Raw genomic sequence first — 13,792 nt, forward strand, 5'->3', positions numbered from 1 at the left:
GTATTTCAGGCTGTGCCTACTGATATAACTTAAAAGCAGGTCCAGAATCTTGGCTGCCTACTTGCCAGAAATACCTCAGGGTTATGAATCTGCATTATGAGCGTAGCATGACCCTTTTCCCACGTGGTGGGGCACTCTGCCAGCAGCTGCGTGGCATTGCTTGCATTGGTCCCAGGCCAAGGGAGTCTCCTCAGGGCACAAATGTTTCCTTCACCAATCTGTGTGCACAGTTAAAGCAGGAGCTCGGAACCATATCCCTGCCAGCAGCTCTTTGCGTGTTGATGAGCCACAGTACACACTGCAGCAGGTCCCACGAACGTAACATCCATCCTGCTTGTCATGAAAGACTACGTTGGCAGCTTTTTTAGCGTTCACTAAAATTTTCTAACCAATGTGAATTGTATGTCATTGTGGGAAGCAGGTGATGAGGAAACGGTAGTTATGAGTGATTTCCTTTTGACCTTTTGTATTAAGTCAAGTTATATGAAGTTCCAGCTTCTTGGAAATTACTGTATTGTAACAGTCTTTGCAATACAAAAGTAATTTGAGCTTCAGAGTTTCTGAAATAACTCTTAAGCATGAATTTCAAAACACTTTGTGGATTAGGAGCAGTCAGATGTCTGGTACACGTTCTTTTTAAAATACTTAAAATGTCTGAACTATTATGTTTTTCCTTAAAACTAAGTCAGCAAAACAAATCTATTGTGCTGAAGTGATGTGGCTCATATTTTAGTATCCAGTGTGTGCAGTGGGCAGTAGCTGTAGAGAAAACAACCTTGCTGTGCCTTAAGCTGGGCAGAAAGGTCTGAGTGGGCTGTGACAGATGGGCAGCACGTGTCCTCACCCGCAGGCTGCAGCTGCCAGCTCTGAGCCCCTTGTTCACTGGAAGGGACATTCAGCTGCTCTGATAGTTTGCTGCACACTCAGGTAGGTGTCCGTACTTCAAGACAGAGAGTGGATCAGTGGGTAATGTGTTAGTGATCTCCCTTTGTCATGTTGTAGTCTGGTGTACCACCTCTTCTCCTTTGGGATGGTTAATGCCGTGTGAATTATCTTCAGCTTTTTTGTGGCTTTATTGTTGTTATCAAATCACAGGCGCTGTGAACCAATAACAAACTGCATTTTTTTCTGTCTTGCCCAGGTGGTGGAGGTGTATGGTCTCCTGGCTCTGGGGATGTCTCTGTGGAACCAGCTGGTCGTCCCAGTTCTCTTCATGGTGTTCTGGCTTGTCTTATTTGCTCTTCAGATCTATTCCTATTTCAGCACACGGGACCAGCCTGCCTCAAGAGAGAGGCTCCTCTTCCTTTTCTTGACAAGGTAATTAACTAGTTAATTAATTAACACCGCACAAGGCAACACGCAGCAACACGACTGGAAAGCTCTTGCTTTTGTGTTTGCTGTTAAAAATTGTCCTGTACCTTCCATTGTCGTCGTCATTCCTCTCAAAATCTTTTCCGTGGGTATACAACTGCTGTGATTTTTGAGAAGCCTTGAAGAGTTCAGCTCTTTGGGACAATTCCTAAACTTGTGCTTGACACATGAACATAACACTGAAAGCTTCCCAGGCTTCTCTTTGAGCTCTTAAGCTTTTCTGGGGCCCTTGCATAGTAGATCATCTGGAAATAAGTTTAAGAAGGGTACTATTAATAAAATTATCTGACAAAAAAGGTTTGGGCGTCAGGTGGAAAACCCAGCATTCTTGATTTCTGATAATTTATTTTGAAACAAAACTTAGAGTTCCTCAAATATCCCACAGGTAATAGCTGCTTTAAATACTGTATTTCTCACTGTCTTGACTGCCAGGAGCAAATAAAAGCTTTTTCAGCCCATTTCGGTTTGGTAGACAGGCAGAATCTGAAGGTTTACCACAAGCACTGCAAATAGTATATGTAAACATGTCAACATTTTCTGCTGTGAATTGCTTTCAAAGGAGTTTTCTGGTTAAAGTAGTCATTAAAAGAGACAAAGTAAATGTCTCTTGGATGAGCTTTGTTTATTTTTGAAGCATATGCTTCCTCAAAACTCTTTTGTCAGAGTGCTGGACTAGTTCACTCTTCAGTTGGCTAATTAGCATGGTGTGTTCTTGACCATCATAATTTCTCTTACAAAACCACTATCCTGGTAAACAAGTGAAGTTTTGGATTTGAGTGTATGGGGTTTTTTTTGGTGTGTGTGGTTTTTTGTGTGGGTCAAGGTTTGGTTTTTTTTGGTTAGTGAGCAGGGGTGTTTGTGTATTACCTTGGATTATGTATGTGAGGATTTCCAGATGTGCAGTCCCTGTTTGACAGCTGGGTCTTCACCATGCTGGGGCACAGGGTGCACTGCACTGCACTCCCTTCTTCTGCCAGTGTCATGTTTCAGAAGCTCAAGTACTTTCTGAGGCTTAAAGTGCTCCAAATACTATAGTGCCAGGATGAGCGGAACGGCCCTGAGGTGAGGGAGCTGAAATAACTATTCTCAGCATCATCAGATATACTCTGGGGTCTCAGCCTTTGGGACTTCACTGCTGTAGCAAAAGAGAGGACGAAACCTGCTGAGGGAGAATATTCACCGTCTTATTTTGCTGCTTCTGGCTCAGCCGTTTGAAAGACAGGTGTTGCCTACCTTGACCTGGTGAGACTGCTGCCAGAAAGCCCCCAGTCTCCCGATATTATCTATCATTTTGATGTTTGTTTGCACTATTATTGTTCTGAGTGGGAAGTGCCTTAGTGAATCCAGTGAAATCTCAGCAACAGACTTTTGGTTGGGAAAGCCCGATGCAGGGAGGACAGTGCCGCCGTGTGGCACATCTGAGAGGGACCGGGGACGTGCCACAGCGCAGCCCTGGCCCCAGCTCTTTCTCACAAAGAAGTAACAGAACACCTCTCATCTTTTCCTTTTTATGGAAGGATTCTGTGGCTGTGTGCAGCTTTTAATATTGTCATTAAACCAATCTAATTTTGCTTTCCCCCTCTCTCCTCCCAGTATCGCAGAATGCTGTAGCACTCCGTACTCGCTGCTGGGCTTGGTCTTCACAGTCTCTTTTGTGGCTTTGGGAGTTCTGACTCTCTGCAAGTTTTACTTGCAGGGTTACCGAGCATTCATGAATGATCCTGCTATGAACAGGTAGGTGCCTCGTTGTGCCTAGGGTCTAAAAAGAAGCAGCCAAAAAGTGATTTATTTGGAAATATACAGATTACATTGCTATTTTTTAACTTCTGGACTCTTGGATATCTTTGACAGGCTTCTGGTCCGCTAGCCTATGTGTGCATTGGAAGGGTTTGAGCGAAAACACAGCTTGTCACAGACTTTTTGAGAGATGGTTCATTTCTGTAGCATTCAAAGATATTATTTGGGACTTGAAGGCACTGAAACTATCAAGCTGCAATGTTGTTTGCATGAGTCACTAGAAAATTTTCACGTTTGGATAATATAAACACTTCACATTTCCGTGTCCTCATTTACCCTGTAGTCATGTGTGAAACTTTATTAATGGATGAGGCTTAAAACACTGCATTGTATTGATTGCTTGTAAATTACTATGGAAATAGCCAAAATATAGAAACTGCCTTTTCTTAACACTTGTCCTAACTCGTCTGATATGAAATTGGGATCCTGGCTATGACACTACCTTGCTCAGTTATTCCAGCCCTTAACTATAGAAAGTTCAGACCATGTGCAAAAGAATGTTTTATATTTTGGATTCCAAGATGTGGAAGTAAAAATGGTATAAATTGGGGTTGCAGTGCTGGGTGCTCTGTACTTCACTGCATCAATACTGGTGCTAAGATGTGCTTCTTGGAGGTATTAAATCCAGTCTGAAGGGTTGTGTCAGAAACAACTTATTTCCTGGTGTTTCTAGATGTATTTTTCATACAGCATTGACACACAGATGTGATTGATTGATTGATTGTTCTTTTAACTGTGTTGATCTGCAGGGGAATGACTGAAGGAGTCACACTCCTGATCCTGGCTGTGCAGACAGGTTTGATTGAGCTCCAAGTTGTGCATCGGGCGTTCCTGCTCAGTATTATTCTTTTCATTGTGGTGGCGTCCATACTTCAGTCCATGCTGGAAATTGCTGATCCCATTGTCTTGGCACTGGGAGCCTCAAGGGACAAGTAAGAGACTGGTTTCTAAACTGAAAGTTACTCAATGTTCTTTTTAGGAGCTGATAAAGTAATAATTGATGGCCTGATTTGGATTTTTAGTAGCTTGTAGGTACCTTGTCTTTTCTGTATGCAGATTTCTTTTCTAGTCTAAATTCTCTGTTTTTTCCCTCTCTGTCTTCCTCCCTCGAGGGCACACTAACACTTTTCACCCTGCTTTGTGCTGGCAAACAGAGCTGACTTTGGTCGCCCACTCTGAGTATTGCACAGAGGTTTCCCTCCAGTGCAGTGGTCTCAGACACCTGTTAAGGATGGGAAGTTTCTGGGAGTGACCTTGTGTTAGATATTGTAAGACCTTTTTTTTGTGAGGCTGTGATTCCAAAACGATAGGTTTTACCGGGACAAAAGAAGAGGTGGAAGACTTCCATTAGTGTACCAGATGTCCTGACCATGTGGGATTGTTGTTAATTTGTGTTTTGAAGAGCTGTATTGGTAACTGGTGTTCTTGTATTAATCTGTTTGTATCTTTGTTAATTGCTTGTGTCTTTTCCTTTTCTGTAAGCTGTAACTGAGGAAACAGGAGGTTTATTTTTGTGTAGAGAGTTTGTTTAGCTCAGAGGCTACTTGTGGGCAGTGTGTTCTGCCTGCAGCGATGTTAACTTCAAATATAGTAACAGAGGGAAGGGGAGTTGAGCCAGGATATGAGCATCTGCCCAGCTTAAGCAAGCAGACAGCGAGTTTTAACTCTCTTCTGCCAAATCTCCCAGGCAGTTCTAAATCAACAAGGATCAGGATAAATTCCACTTCAGCTCTTCCTTTCTCCCTCACCCACAGACACAGAATTGCAGACCTCACAGTAGCATTTTGATGTTTCGTCAGACTGTATTAAATTAGCTGATTTCTGCTGCTGGCCTGTCCACCCAATACCTGCACTTTTTCTATACCACATTGCCAGAGCTAAATGAGTTTAAAATAACAACCTGAGGAGCATGTAGAGGTAGTATAGTAAATAACTGGAGATGTTCTGCAAGCCTTCACAAATGGGTAGGTGTAAAAAGATGGATGGTGTGTTTAGGTTGGGGAGGAGATTAGGAAGAAGTAAATAAGAGCAGAGTAAGGACTGGTGGAGAAGAATGTTCAAGTTCCACTAAATTTCTTCTTTTGTGATCCCTAAATTAGGGAATATACTTCTAAAGGCAGCAGGATTAAATCTGGTGATGAAAGGAAATACACTTGCTTCATGCAAAAAGACACAGAAGAGTTGTAATAAATATGTAATCTGGAAGAACTCTGTTTATATAGAAAAGTCTACAAAGTTACATGTCTATTTCATAATGTTTTTCATTTCAATAGGCTTCCATCTGAAACATTCAATATCTTAGGTATTTAATTTGTGTAACCACTGACTTGACCCATTATGACAGTTACCATAGGTGAATTTTTTGCCTATAATCTTTGTATTGAAAACAGCAAAGGTCAGATGAGAGGGAACTTTTCACACTGTATGTGTTGTAGGGGTGCATGCTGGGAATGAGACTGTGCCCAAGTCAAATAGAAACTCCTTTCAACAAGTGAAAGCCTTGAGCAAACATCTAACGCACCTGCATCCAGCAGGCAGCCTGTTCTTATTCTGACACTCACATCTGACTTAAGAAATAAAAACGTCTTGCGTTGTTTGCAGGAGTCTGTGGAAGCACTTCCGAGCCGTCAGCCTCTGTCTGTTCTTACTTGTGTTCCCTGCATACATGGCCTACATGATTTGTCAGTTTTTCCACATGGATTTCTGGCTGTTGATCATTATCTCCAGCAGTATTCTGACCTCTCTTCAGGTAAGAGTGTTAGCCCTGTAGTAGCTGTGCAGCCCTGCATTAACTGTGATCTTCTTACTCTAGAGGGGGACATACGTGGTGAGAAAAGAACAGATATGATAGAAGGACAGAAGTACAAGATACGATATAAAAATCTCTAATCCAGTATCTGAGGCTAAGGAGTTCTAGGGATGGGCTGAGAGCATAGGTGAAAGCAAGTCTGTTTCAAATTGTAAAGCCAGAAGGCTTTTGAGGGCACAACTATCACAGTAAAAAGTTGGGGTTTTTGTTTTTTGGTCTTTTTGTTTGTTTGTTTGTTTGTTTTTTCTAGAGCACTCATTTATGTATTGTTACCTAGATGTGGCTCTTTGAGAGCAATTTGATGTTCAAAACACAGTAGTGTGAATACAGGAAATGTTTTGTACTATGTTCAGTTACTAAATTTATAAAATCGCCCCTCATGGTGCTCAGCACTTTTGTTTAATCAACTCAGCCATGTTCTGGACTCAGGAAGGTACAGAAGGGGATGAACTTGGGAACAAGCTTAAGTGCTCTGCAGGAAGGAATGACTTCTGTTTGTCTTGAACTTGAGCAACAATTTGACTCCTTTGGGGCTTGTCTGCTCTCTGTGTGGTTTGGGAGCATGGACAAAGCTTGAAGGACTTAAACTCCAGTTCAGAATTGAATGCTGAGCTCATGGTCTTGCACTGTGTTACAGGTGCTTGGGACTCTCTTCATTTATGTCTTGTTTATGGTGGAGGAGTTCAGAAAAGAACCAGTAGAAAATATGGATGATGTGATTTATTATGTAAACGGCACTTACCGGCTGCTGGAATTCCTCGTCGCTCTCTGTGTGGTGGCGTACGGCGTCTCGGAAACCATCTTTGGTGAATGGACTGTGATGGGTTCTGTGATCATCTTCATTCACTCCTATTACAATGTGTGGTTGCGGGCCCAGCTGGGGTGGAAAAGTTTCCTTCTTCGCAGAGATGCTGTGAATAAGATCAAATCACTGCCCGTCGCCACAAAAGAGCAGTTGGAGCAACACAATGATATCTGTGCCATCTGCTACCAGGTAAGAATTCGAGTGTCAAAAAGATTGACTTGAACTTTAATACCTCTAGACTGTCAAGTTCAGCCTGCAACTAGTAAAATAAATTACTTGAATTATATTTAATGAGTTATATTGTGCTATGAAGTTATTTGAATTGCCCAGTGTTTTGCTTTGTGTAAATTGGAGTGCTGTCACTGAGATAGTTTGGATATGTTTAAACTTTCATTCCTTTTTTCCAGTTACACAAGAAACTCAGTCCTTGAGCTTCTTTGAAACCTCCTGTGTTTGGGTTGAGCTGGTCTCAGCAGTAACAGCAAGCATGCCTTTCCTTCATTAGTGGAAGATCTGGATACTGAAAGACAATGTGTAGTCAGTAGCTGATCTGTTATTATTCCATAGAAGCAGATCAGTCTCTACAGACTTTGCTACTTCATGCACAGTGTCAGTTTTATAACAGAAACGTAATTATCGAAAGGTTAAGGGACTGTCTAATGTAAGTCAGCAGATGTAAAGACCTTAGAAATTAATGCTGAAAGTAATATCTTTATCACATCTCCAGCTCCAACGTCTTTTTCTCTTGGATAGAAATTGTAGTTTTATGTGACAGTGAAAGAACCATCCCAAGATTAGTAGTGTGCAGTTGGAGTGTGATTGGATTGACTCCAACCCTGATCGAAATTCTTTCAGACTAAAACTACCAGTGCCAGATTGAGAGACAATGTTTAAAACACCAGACGGGTGATTTGTGGGTCTCAGCTGACAGAATTAAGGTGTCACTTAGTTTCTGGTTTGCTGCTGTTTTCTGTTGTATCTGGATTTTGCTGGTTTCGACCTGCACAATTGTTCCTTAAGCCAGCTAATCCTGTGACTCTGATCCTACAAAAGCTTGTATTTAAATGTAATAATACATATGCATTAGAAACAAAGCTTTTAGCTAATTTCTAATCCCAGTAGTGTAAAGAAGCAGATGCAGCCAGTGTGTGAATTGTGTGTGTATTTGAATGTGGAGGCCTGTTGATATGAAGAAACATTCACACTTGCCGGTGAGCTATTTCTGTCTCCGCTGTGGCTGGTGGACCCAGCAGCTGTGTGAGATGAGAGGAATGGGATTACAAATAATATGTGTTTTCTTTTTTTTGTGTGCTTTCCAGGATATGAAAACTGCTGTAATCACACCATGTAGCCATTTTTTTCATGCGGGTTGTCTTAAGAAATGGCTGTATGTGCAAGAAACCTGCCCGCTGTGCCACTGCCAACTCAAGAGCCCTTCGCAGCTACCAGGACTGGGACCAGAGCCAGCTCAACAGCCAAACCCCAGCGCAGAGCAAAATACCAGACCTGGAGATGCAGCCGAACCCCCTGCTGGTGAACATGACAACGGGCCAAGTGTGAAAGGCAGTTCTGGCGAGGGGGATGGACAGGTTGGGGAGGGACAGGACAACCCGAAGGCCTCTGCTGGGACGGAGGGGTCTCAGAGCACGGACAGTGACACAAGCCCATGTGGGGCCAGCCAGGGAGCAGCTTGTGCTGCAGAACTAATTGCAGCCCCAGAGGGGTGTCCAGCTCGAGACCCGAGCGTTTGTGTCCAGCTCTAAGGTGACAGAGGATGAGATGGGAACAAATACATTTCAGAGATCCAAGTTTGACTCAGAAGAAAACCTGTCCTTCCACAGCTGTGAAAGAAGTTTAGCTATTAATGCTGGTCAAAATGTAATATCCCATGCTGATTTTTGTGGGCTGCTTGGTAGTGGTAACTCCAGTGAGATGTAGTAGAAATGACTCCAGAAGCTCTCTGAACTGTGGGCATAGGAAGGATGTCTGGAAATAAATTGCAGTAAAAAGTGTTTTTGGAGACATAGGTGAGGGGTAAGAGGAGTGAGAAGTCTGTGAGAAGTTGTAGAAAGACAGACAGAACATGAGACTTTATTTTGGTCAGGAAGAGGGTGTCACATCCAGCCAGGGTATCCACGAGGCGTTAAATGCAGAGTTGCCGGTCTGGCTGAGGTGCAGCTTTGGTTGCTGACAACATTTTTTTATGGCACGTATGCAAAAATCAAAGCTAGAACAGCAGCGATTGTACTGGAAGATGGAAGCACTCCGTATACGTCATGTGTATGCTTTGGGTGTTCTTGGTGGGGCAATTGCATTTGAATTCATGTAATCTATAGCGACTCTTGACATTTATGATGGAGTCTTCAATATTTTGATGTATATGAAACTTTTGCTAATAATGGGAACAGTCTGGGCTGCATGAAGTAAACTAAAGCTCTAATGAACACTTTGACCTCTGCTACCGTGTGCAGGAGGAAAGTGGGATGAGTTTTAGGGCACAGAGCAAGGCCTTACAGTACTGTGCTGTGTAATGTTTAATTCTTGCAGCTGAATTCAAACAGTATTAAACTCTGGCGATATTTGCACTTTGGGAATGAGTACATTATTGTGTATGATCAGACTCCGCAAATGCCACTTTTAAAGCTGTTAATAGGTTTGCACCCTTTTTTCTTTGACATGGACATGTCCATACTTAAATTTTTACATGCATCATGGCTTCAAGTAGAACTAGGGACTGGGTGGGGAAATAGGTGGGAGTAGGGAGCAGGCAATTTTTTTATGTGAATTTTGATATGAAGAGAAATTAGTCACTTATTTATACGATAGGCTTGACTCAAGTGTTTTTCAAAGTCGGTATTCCTAATGTGAAATGTGATACTATTTTATTTTTAGTAGTAAATTTGGATGTAGACTGACAGACATAGCTGAATGTCTTAATAAATTACATTTGAAGATTTTTACACCTGGTTGTGTGATTCTTGTACTGAAATTCCATGAGTTAAGTATGTGTTGACTGGCTCTTCTGCAGTAGTAGCTTTCTGTTCCCCTTGGAGATCAGTGGAACTTCTGATACCTGCTTTCTCCCCCATTTCCATTGCAGTGCTGTGTGTTCTGGTGGTACCTCCTGCTCTCCCTTGGTCCTCACCACCAGATCTACACCAACACAGAACAGCACAACACGAGGCCCGTTTGCTCCTGGAGGCTGGGGTGGCTGCTGCTGAGCCTCCAACAGAACCCAAACCTTCTTCATTCTCACTTTGACAGGATGGGAGGATCAGTTCCACTATCCTTTCATTCTGTATCTCAGTTTTGTTTTCTTGCATGTTGATCAGAAATTCAGGTTTACCAGGTGCTTCAGTGAGCACTGCAGAGCTTTTACTAACTGGTGGGTGGGTTGGGGGCGGGGGAAATTGTGAGAACTTCTTTCTTGAAGTCTCACTCCTGTTGGTCAGTGGTCTGGAACCTGCTCTTCTGTGTCTGTGTTTCTGTGGAGCAGAGTTTTTCTCAATAAGGTGTTAGGCTTTTAACCTACGGAATTCACGCTGTTTCCATTCTAGCCACACTTAAAAATCTGCGGAGGTGGGAAATTGAGGATTTCTGGGCTGCGCTTTAGTGTTGTGAAACAAAGGCTTTCCCTCGATTCACAGAATACGTTCTTGAGGATCCTCTGTTAAACCCTGCTTTGCTGTCCCTGGGTGTGGAAAGATGAGCCCACAAGTTCCTCACACCAGGGGTGGGAGGTTTTTCCTTGGCTAAGATCAGCTCCAGGGAGCAGTGATTCCCCGGGGAACAGCTCCGCTGGGTCAGGCTGGTGGGATGGAGCCTGGAGGGGCTGTGGCTGCTGGACAGACCTCAGGGCGAGCGCTGAGCGCTGTGCTCATCTAGAGTATTCATCTGAGGACAGGAGGAAATCACGGGAGCCATCAGCTCCATTGCTATCCCACACGGTATGTCACGTCACTTTCAGAAATATAGGAAGTGGTGGTGTAACAAAAAAATAAGGTTTGCCTTCACTGTTTATGCTAAGAGCCGTTTCTCAGCCTGACTGATCTCTTGGCAATGAACCTTTTAATTTCTACCCTAAATTATTTGTAGCTAATGGGTAGTGCAAAAGCTAGAGGAAAGGACTATGGATTTACACCGACATCGCTAAGAGGAAAGTGCGCCTGGAGACTGCTCATTGAGAATCAACAGACCCACAGCAGACTGAACAAATACAAATGCCCCGTCTGCTGGGACGGCGCGTCAGGGCGTGGATGTGGCGCTGGAAAGGAGCCCGGCGGACCAGGTAGGTACGTGCTGTCTTGAGGAGAAATGACGCTGCAAGGTGCCCACAGGAGTGAACCAAAACTGTTCTGTGCTGGAGAAGGTGCTTGAGGATGTGGAGGCTCAGGCAATCTCAGCTGAGTTCTGCATCCTGGCGAGAGGGTGTGATGAGATGAAAACATCTCTGATTTTTGACTGTAAGAAGGATGTTCTGGAGAGGGAGGGGAGAGAAAGGAGAGGCTGCTGGCTTGGAGAGTTCATAGGAACGGGGCTTTGCTTGAAGGATGGAAGTTACCTTCCTTGGGTGCCAACACTGTTATAAAGAATTGTTCATAAGAGCAAGCTGAGGTAGAGTGTGTATGTTCGTGAGGCAGAGCTGACCGGTTACTAACATCTGCTGGACTAGAAAGTTCAAGGAGGAAGGTGTGTGTTTGTGTGTGTATGTGTCTGTGTGTTCACTTTTGCTTCATTTTTGGCTTTGTTTTCTCCAACTCAAAAATGCTGACAAAATACCATTTTCTGAAAAACTAGGGACATCTAGCTTTAGCAGAACCCAAAAATAAGCCTGCAAGGAATGGGAGTGGATGGGAAATAAACACTGAAAAGCCAAGCGGGCTGTATCTTACGGGTAAGGGTGTTCAGGGATGAAGTGAGAACCGTCAAAACTCAACACCAAGTTAGATCTTGCAGAAGAAATAAAACTGCATAACTTGAAGGGGAACAGGAGAAAAGGCCGCTATGGGGGAGCAGGGAGGTCAGGAATGAAATGATCCTCCTATCTCGATGCTCTATAGAGCATCTGGGTGAACAGTCCTGATCTCTGAGCTTTGTCTGGTGCAGAACTCCCCCCTGGACACTGCTTGCTTTGAGCTGATTTTCTCTGCAGCTGTGCATGAGTAAATGGGGAAAAAAATGCCTTTGAGTGTTTATGATCAGGGTAGAACTGCAGGCTGAGGCTTGAAATCATTTTCATGATGTCAGGACTCCTGATGGTGGTGTGATTGACGACCATTTGGACTCACAAAGATGCTTCCAGCCAGGTGATACAATGGGAACAGTTGGGAATTTCATGGCTGTTTGGTTTTTCGCTGGAAGTGGCAGCACTGATCACACGGGGTGATGGTGTGTGTGTCTGGTCAGTCCTACGGAGTATCGCGGTGCTGCTGATTGAGAGTCCATTGCTCTGGGCTCAGGGAAATGTTATTTACACAAGGTGAGATGACTCCATGGGAAGAGCAAACAAGTCTGTGGCTGGGAATTTGAGCTGAACGCTTTGGTTTGAACTTCGCTGCTCTTGGCTCCCTTGGCTTTTGGCTATTTTGCAGCAGAAAACCCTATTTCCTTCCCTGTTCCTAGCGAAGCACTTCATTTTATGCCAAGGCAGAGAGCTCTTGAAATGCACAAGGTTTTCCACCCCTTCTTTCAGAGTCCTCTTCTTCCTAATTCATTTTAAATTCAATTTCCAAGTCCTTTTCCTGAAATAGACCGGAGTTTGGACTTACCTGAACGTTTGAGAACAAAGTTGTAATGTTTTTCCTAACTGGCAGGGACGTTCACAGAGTTTGATTTCAGTTTGTTCAAAGTTCAAATTATCTCTAGCAAATAAGATAGAAAATACAAGAAAGCTGATATCGATGTCTAAAGAAAACCACACTTGGGAAGGAGAACTGGCTGTTGGAAGCACGTGATGTTGGGAAGCCAGCTGTGTTCAGACTGAAAATAACTGAATTAGAGTGAAACTTGCTGGATTTTGTTCGGGTCAGGAGAGCGCAGGGCAGGAAACCCACGCACTGGGGTTGAAGGTGGCAGCGCAGCCCGTCCCGTCCCGGGTGGTGATCAACGGCTGGAAGTTCTCGAGAAGGAGCATCCCATGGACCACTGCTGGTTTCATAGAATGTCCTGAGCTGGAAGGGACCCACAAGGATCATCGAGTCCAACTCCTGTCCCTGCACAGGACACCCCACAGTTCACACCGTGTGTCTGAGGGTGTTGTCCAGTCTCTTCTTGAACACTGTCCGGTTGGGGCTGTGACACCTCCCTGGGGAGCCTGTTCAGTGTCCAGCACCTCTGGGTGAAGAACCTTTTCCTAATGTCCAACCTAAACCTTCTCTGGCACATCTTCTGCCATCCCCTTGGGTTCTGTTGGTCACTAAAGAGAAGAGCTCAGCCCTGTCCCTCTTCCTCCCCTTGTGAGGAAGCTGCAACCCCATGAGGTCTCCCCTCAGTCTCTTTTGGTTCACGCTGCTCTGTGGAGGGCTGTGGGTGTGGCTCGTGGATTGGTACCGGCTTTTTCCCCCCTGTGTGTTGAATTTGTATGAAGAGATCTTTAATTTTCCAGCACTATTTGTCAGTGTCTGGAGCTGCACAGTAGCTGAGTCTGCCCTGTACAGATCGCTTATTCCAAGTCTTGCCTGTGACGGGACTCCACAAAAACATTTGTGGGCAAGACTGACAAATACATTTCCCTACTAAGCTCTTTGGCTTTGCTTGCACTTATAAAGGCAATTTTAAACTCAGTTTTTCATAGTGTTACAATACTGAGTTTAGAAATTAACTGGTCCCCCTTTCTGTGAAGTGCATGTTCAATCACATTAAGGATCACAATTCACTCCCCTGCACCTTGAAGATAGCAGTTTTCTTTTTGACAATGCTTATTTCTTGTCACTCTGGCTATTTTATTTATGAGCACCCTGCTGGAGTCCCAGGCCAGGGCTGCGCTGGCTTGGGGACGTCGAGTGCTGATG

General features: G+C 44.0%; 1 protein-coding gene across 1 annotated transcript in view; it reads left to right on the forward strand.

Annotated features, from left to right (window-relative positions):
• The window catches only part of RNF145 (ring finger protein 145), a 40,276-nt gene extending 30,532 nt beyond the window's left edge, over positions 1-9,744 (forward strand). Inside the window, exons 6-11 of the mRNA XM_082063850.1 lie at positions 1,142-1,317; positions 2,965-3,105; positions 3,918-4,100; positions 5,770-5,917; positions 6,615-6,971; positions 8,102-9,744. Coding sequence (XP_081919976.1) covers positions 1,142-1,317; positions 2,965-3,105; positions 3,918-4,100; positions 5,770-5,917; positions 6,615-6,971; positions 8,102-8,545 — 1,449 coding nt within the window. The 3' untranslated portion in view covers positions 8,546-9,744. The remainder of the gene's footprint in view (positions 1-1,141; positions 1,318-2,964; positions 3,106-3,917; positions 4,101-5,769; positions 5,918-6,614; positions 6,972-8,101) is intronic.
• The last annotated feature ends 4,048 nt before the right edge of the window (positions 9,745-13,792 follow it).

This window comes from Streptopelia decaocto (assembly GCF_964273445.1).
Source record: "Streptopelia decaocto genome assembly, chromosome: 12".
Taxonomy (NCBI): domain Eukaryota; kingdom Metazoa; phylum Chordata; class Aves; order Columbiformes; family Columbidae; genus Streptopelia; species Streptopelia decaocto.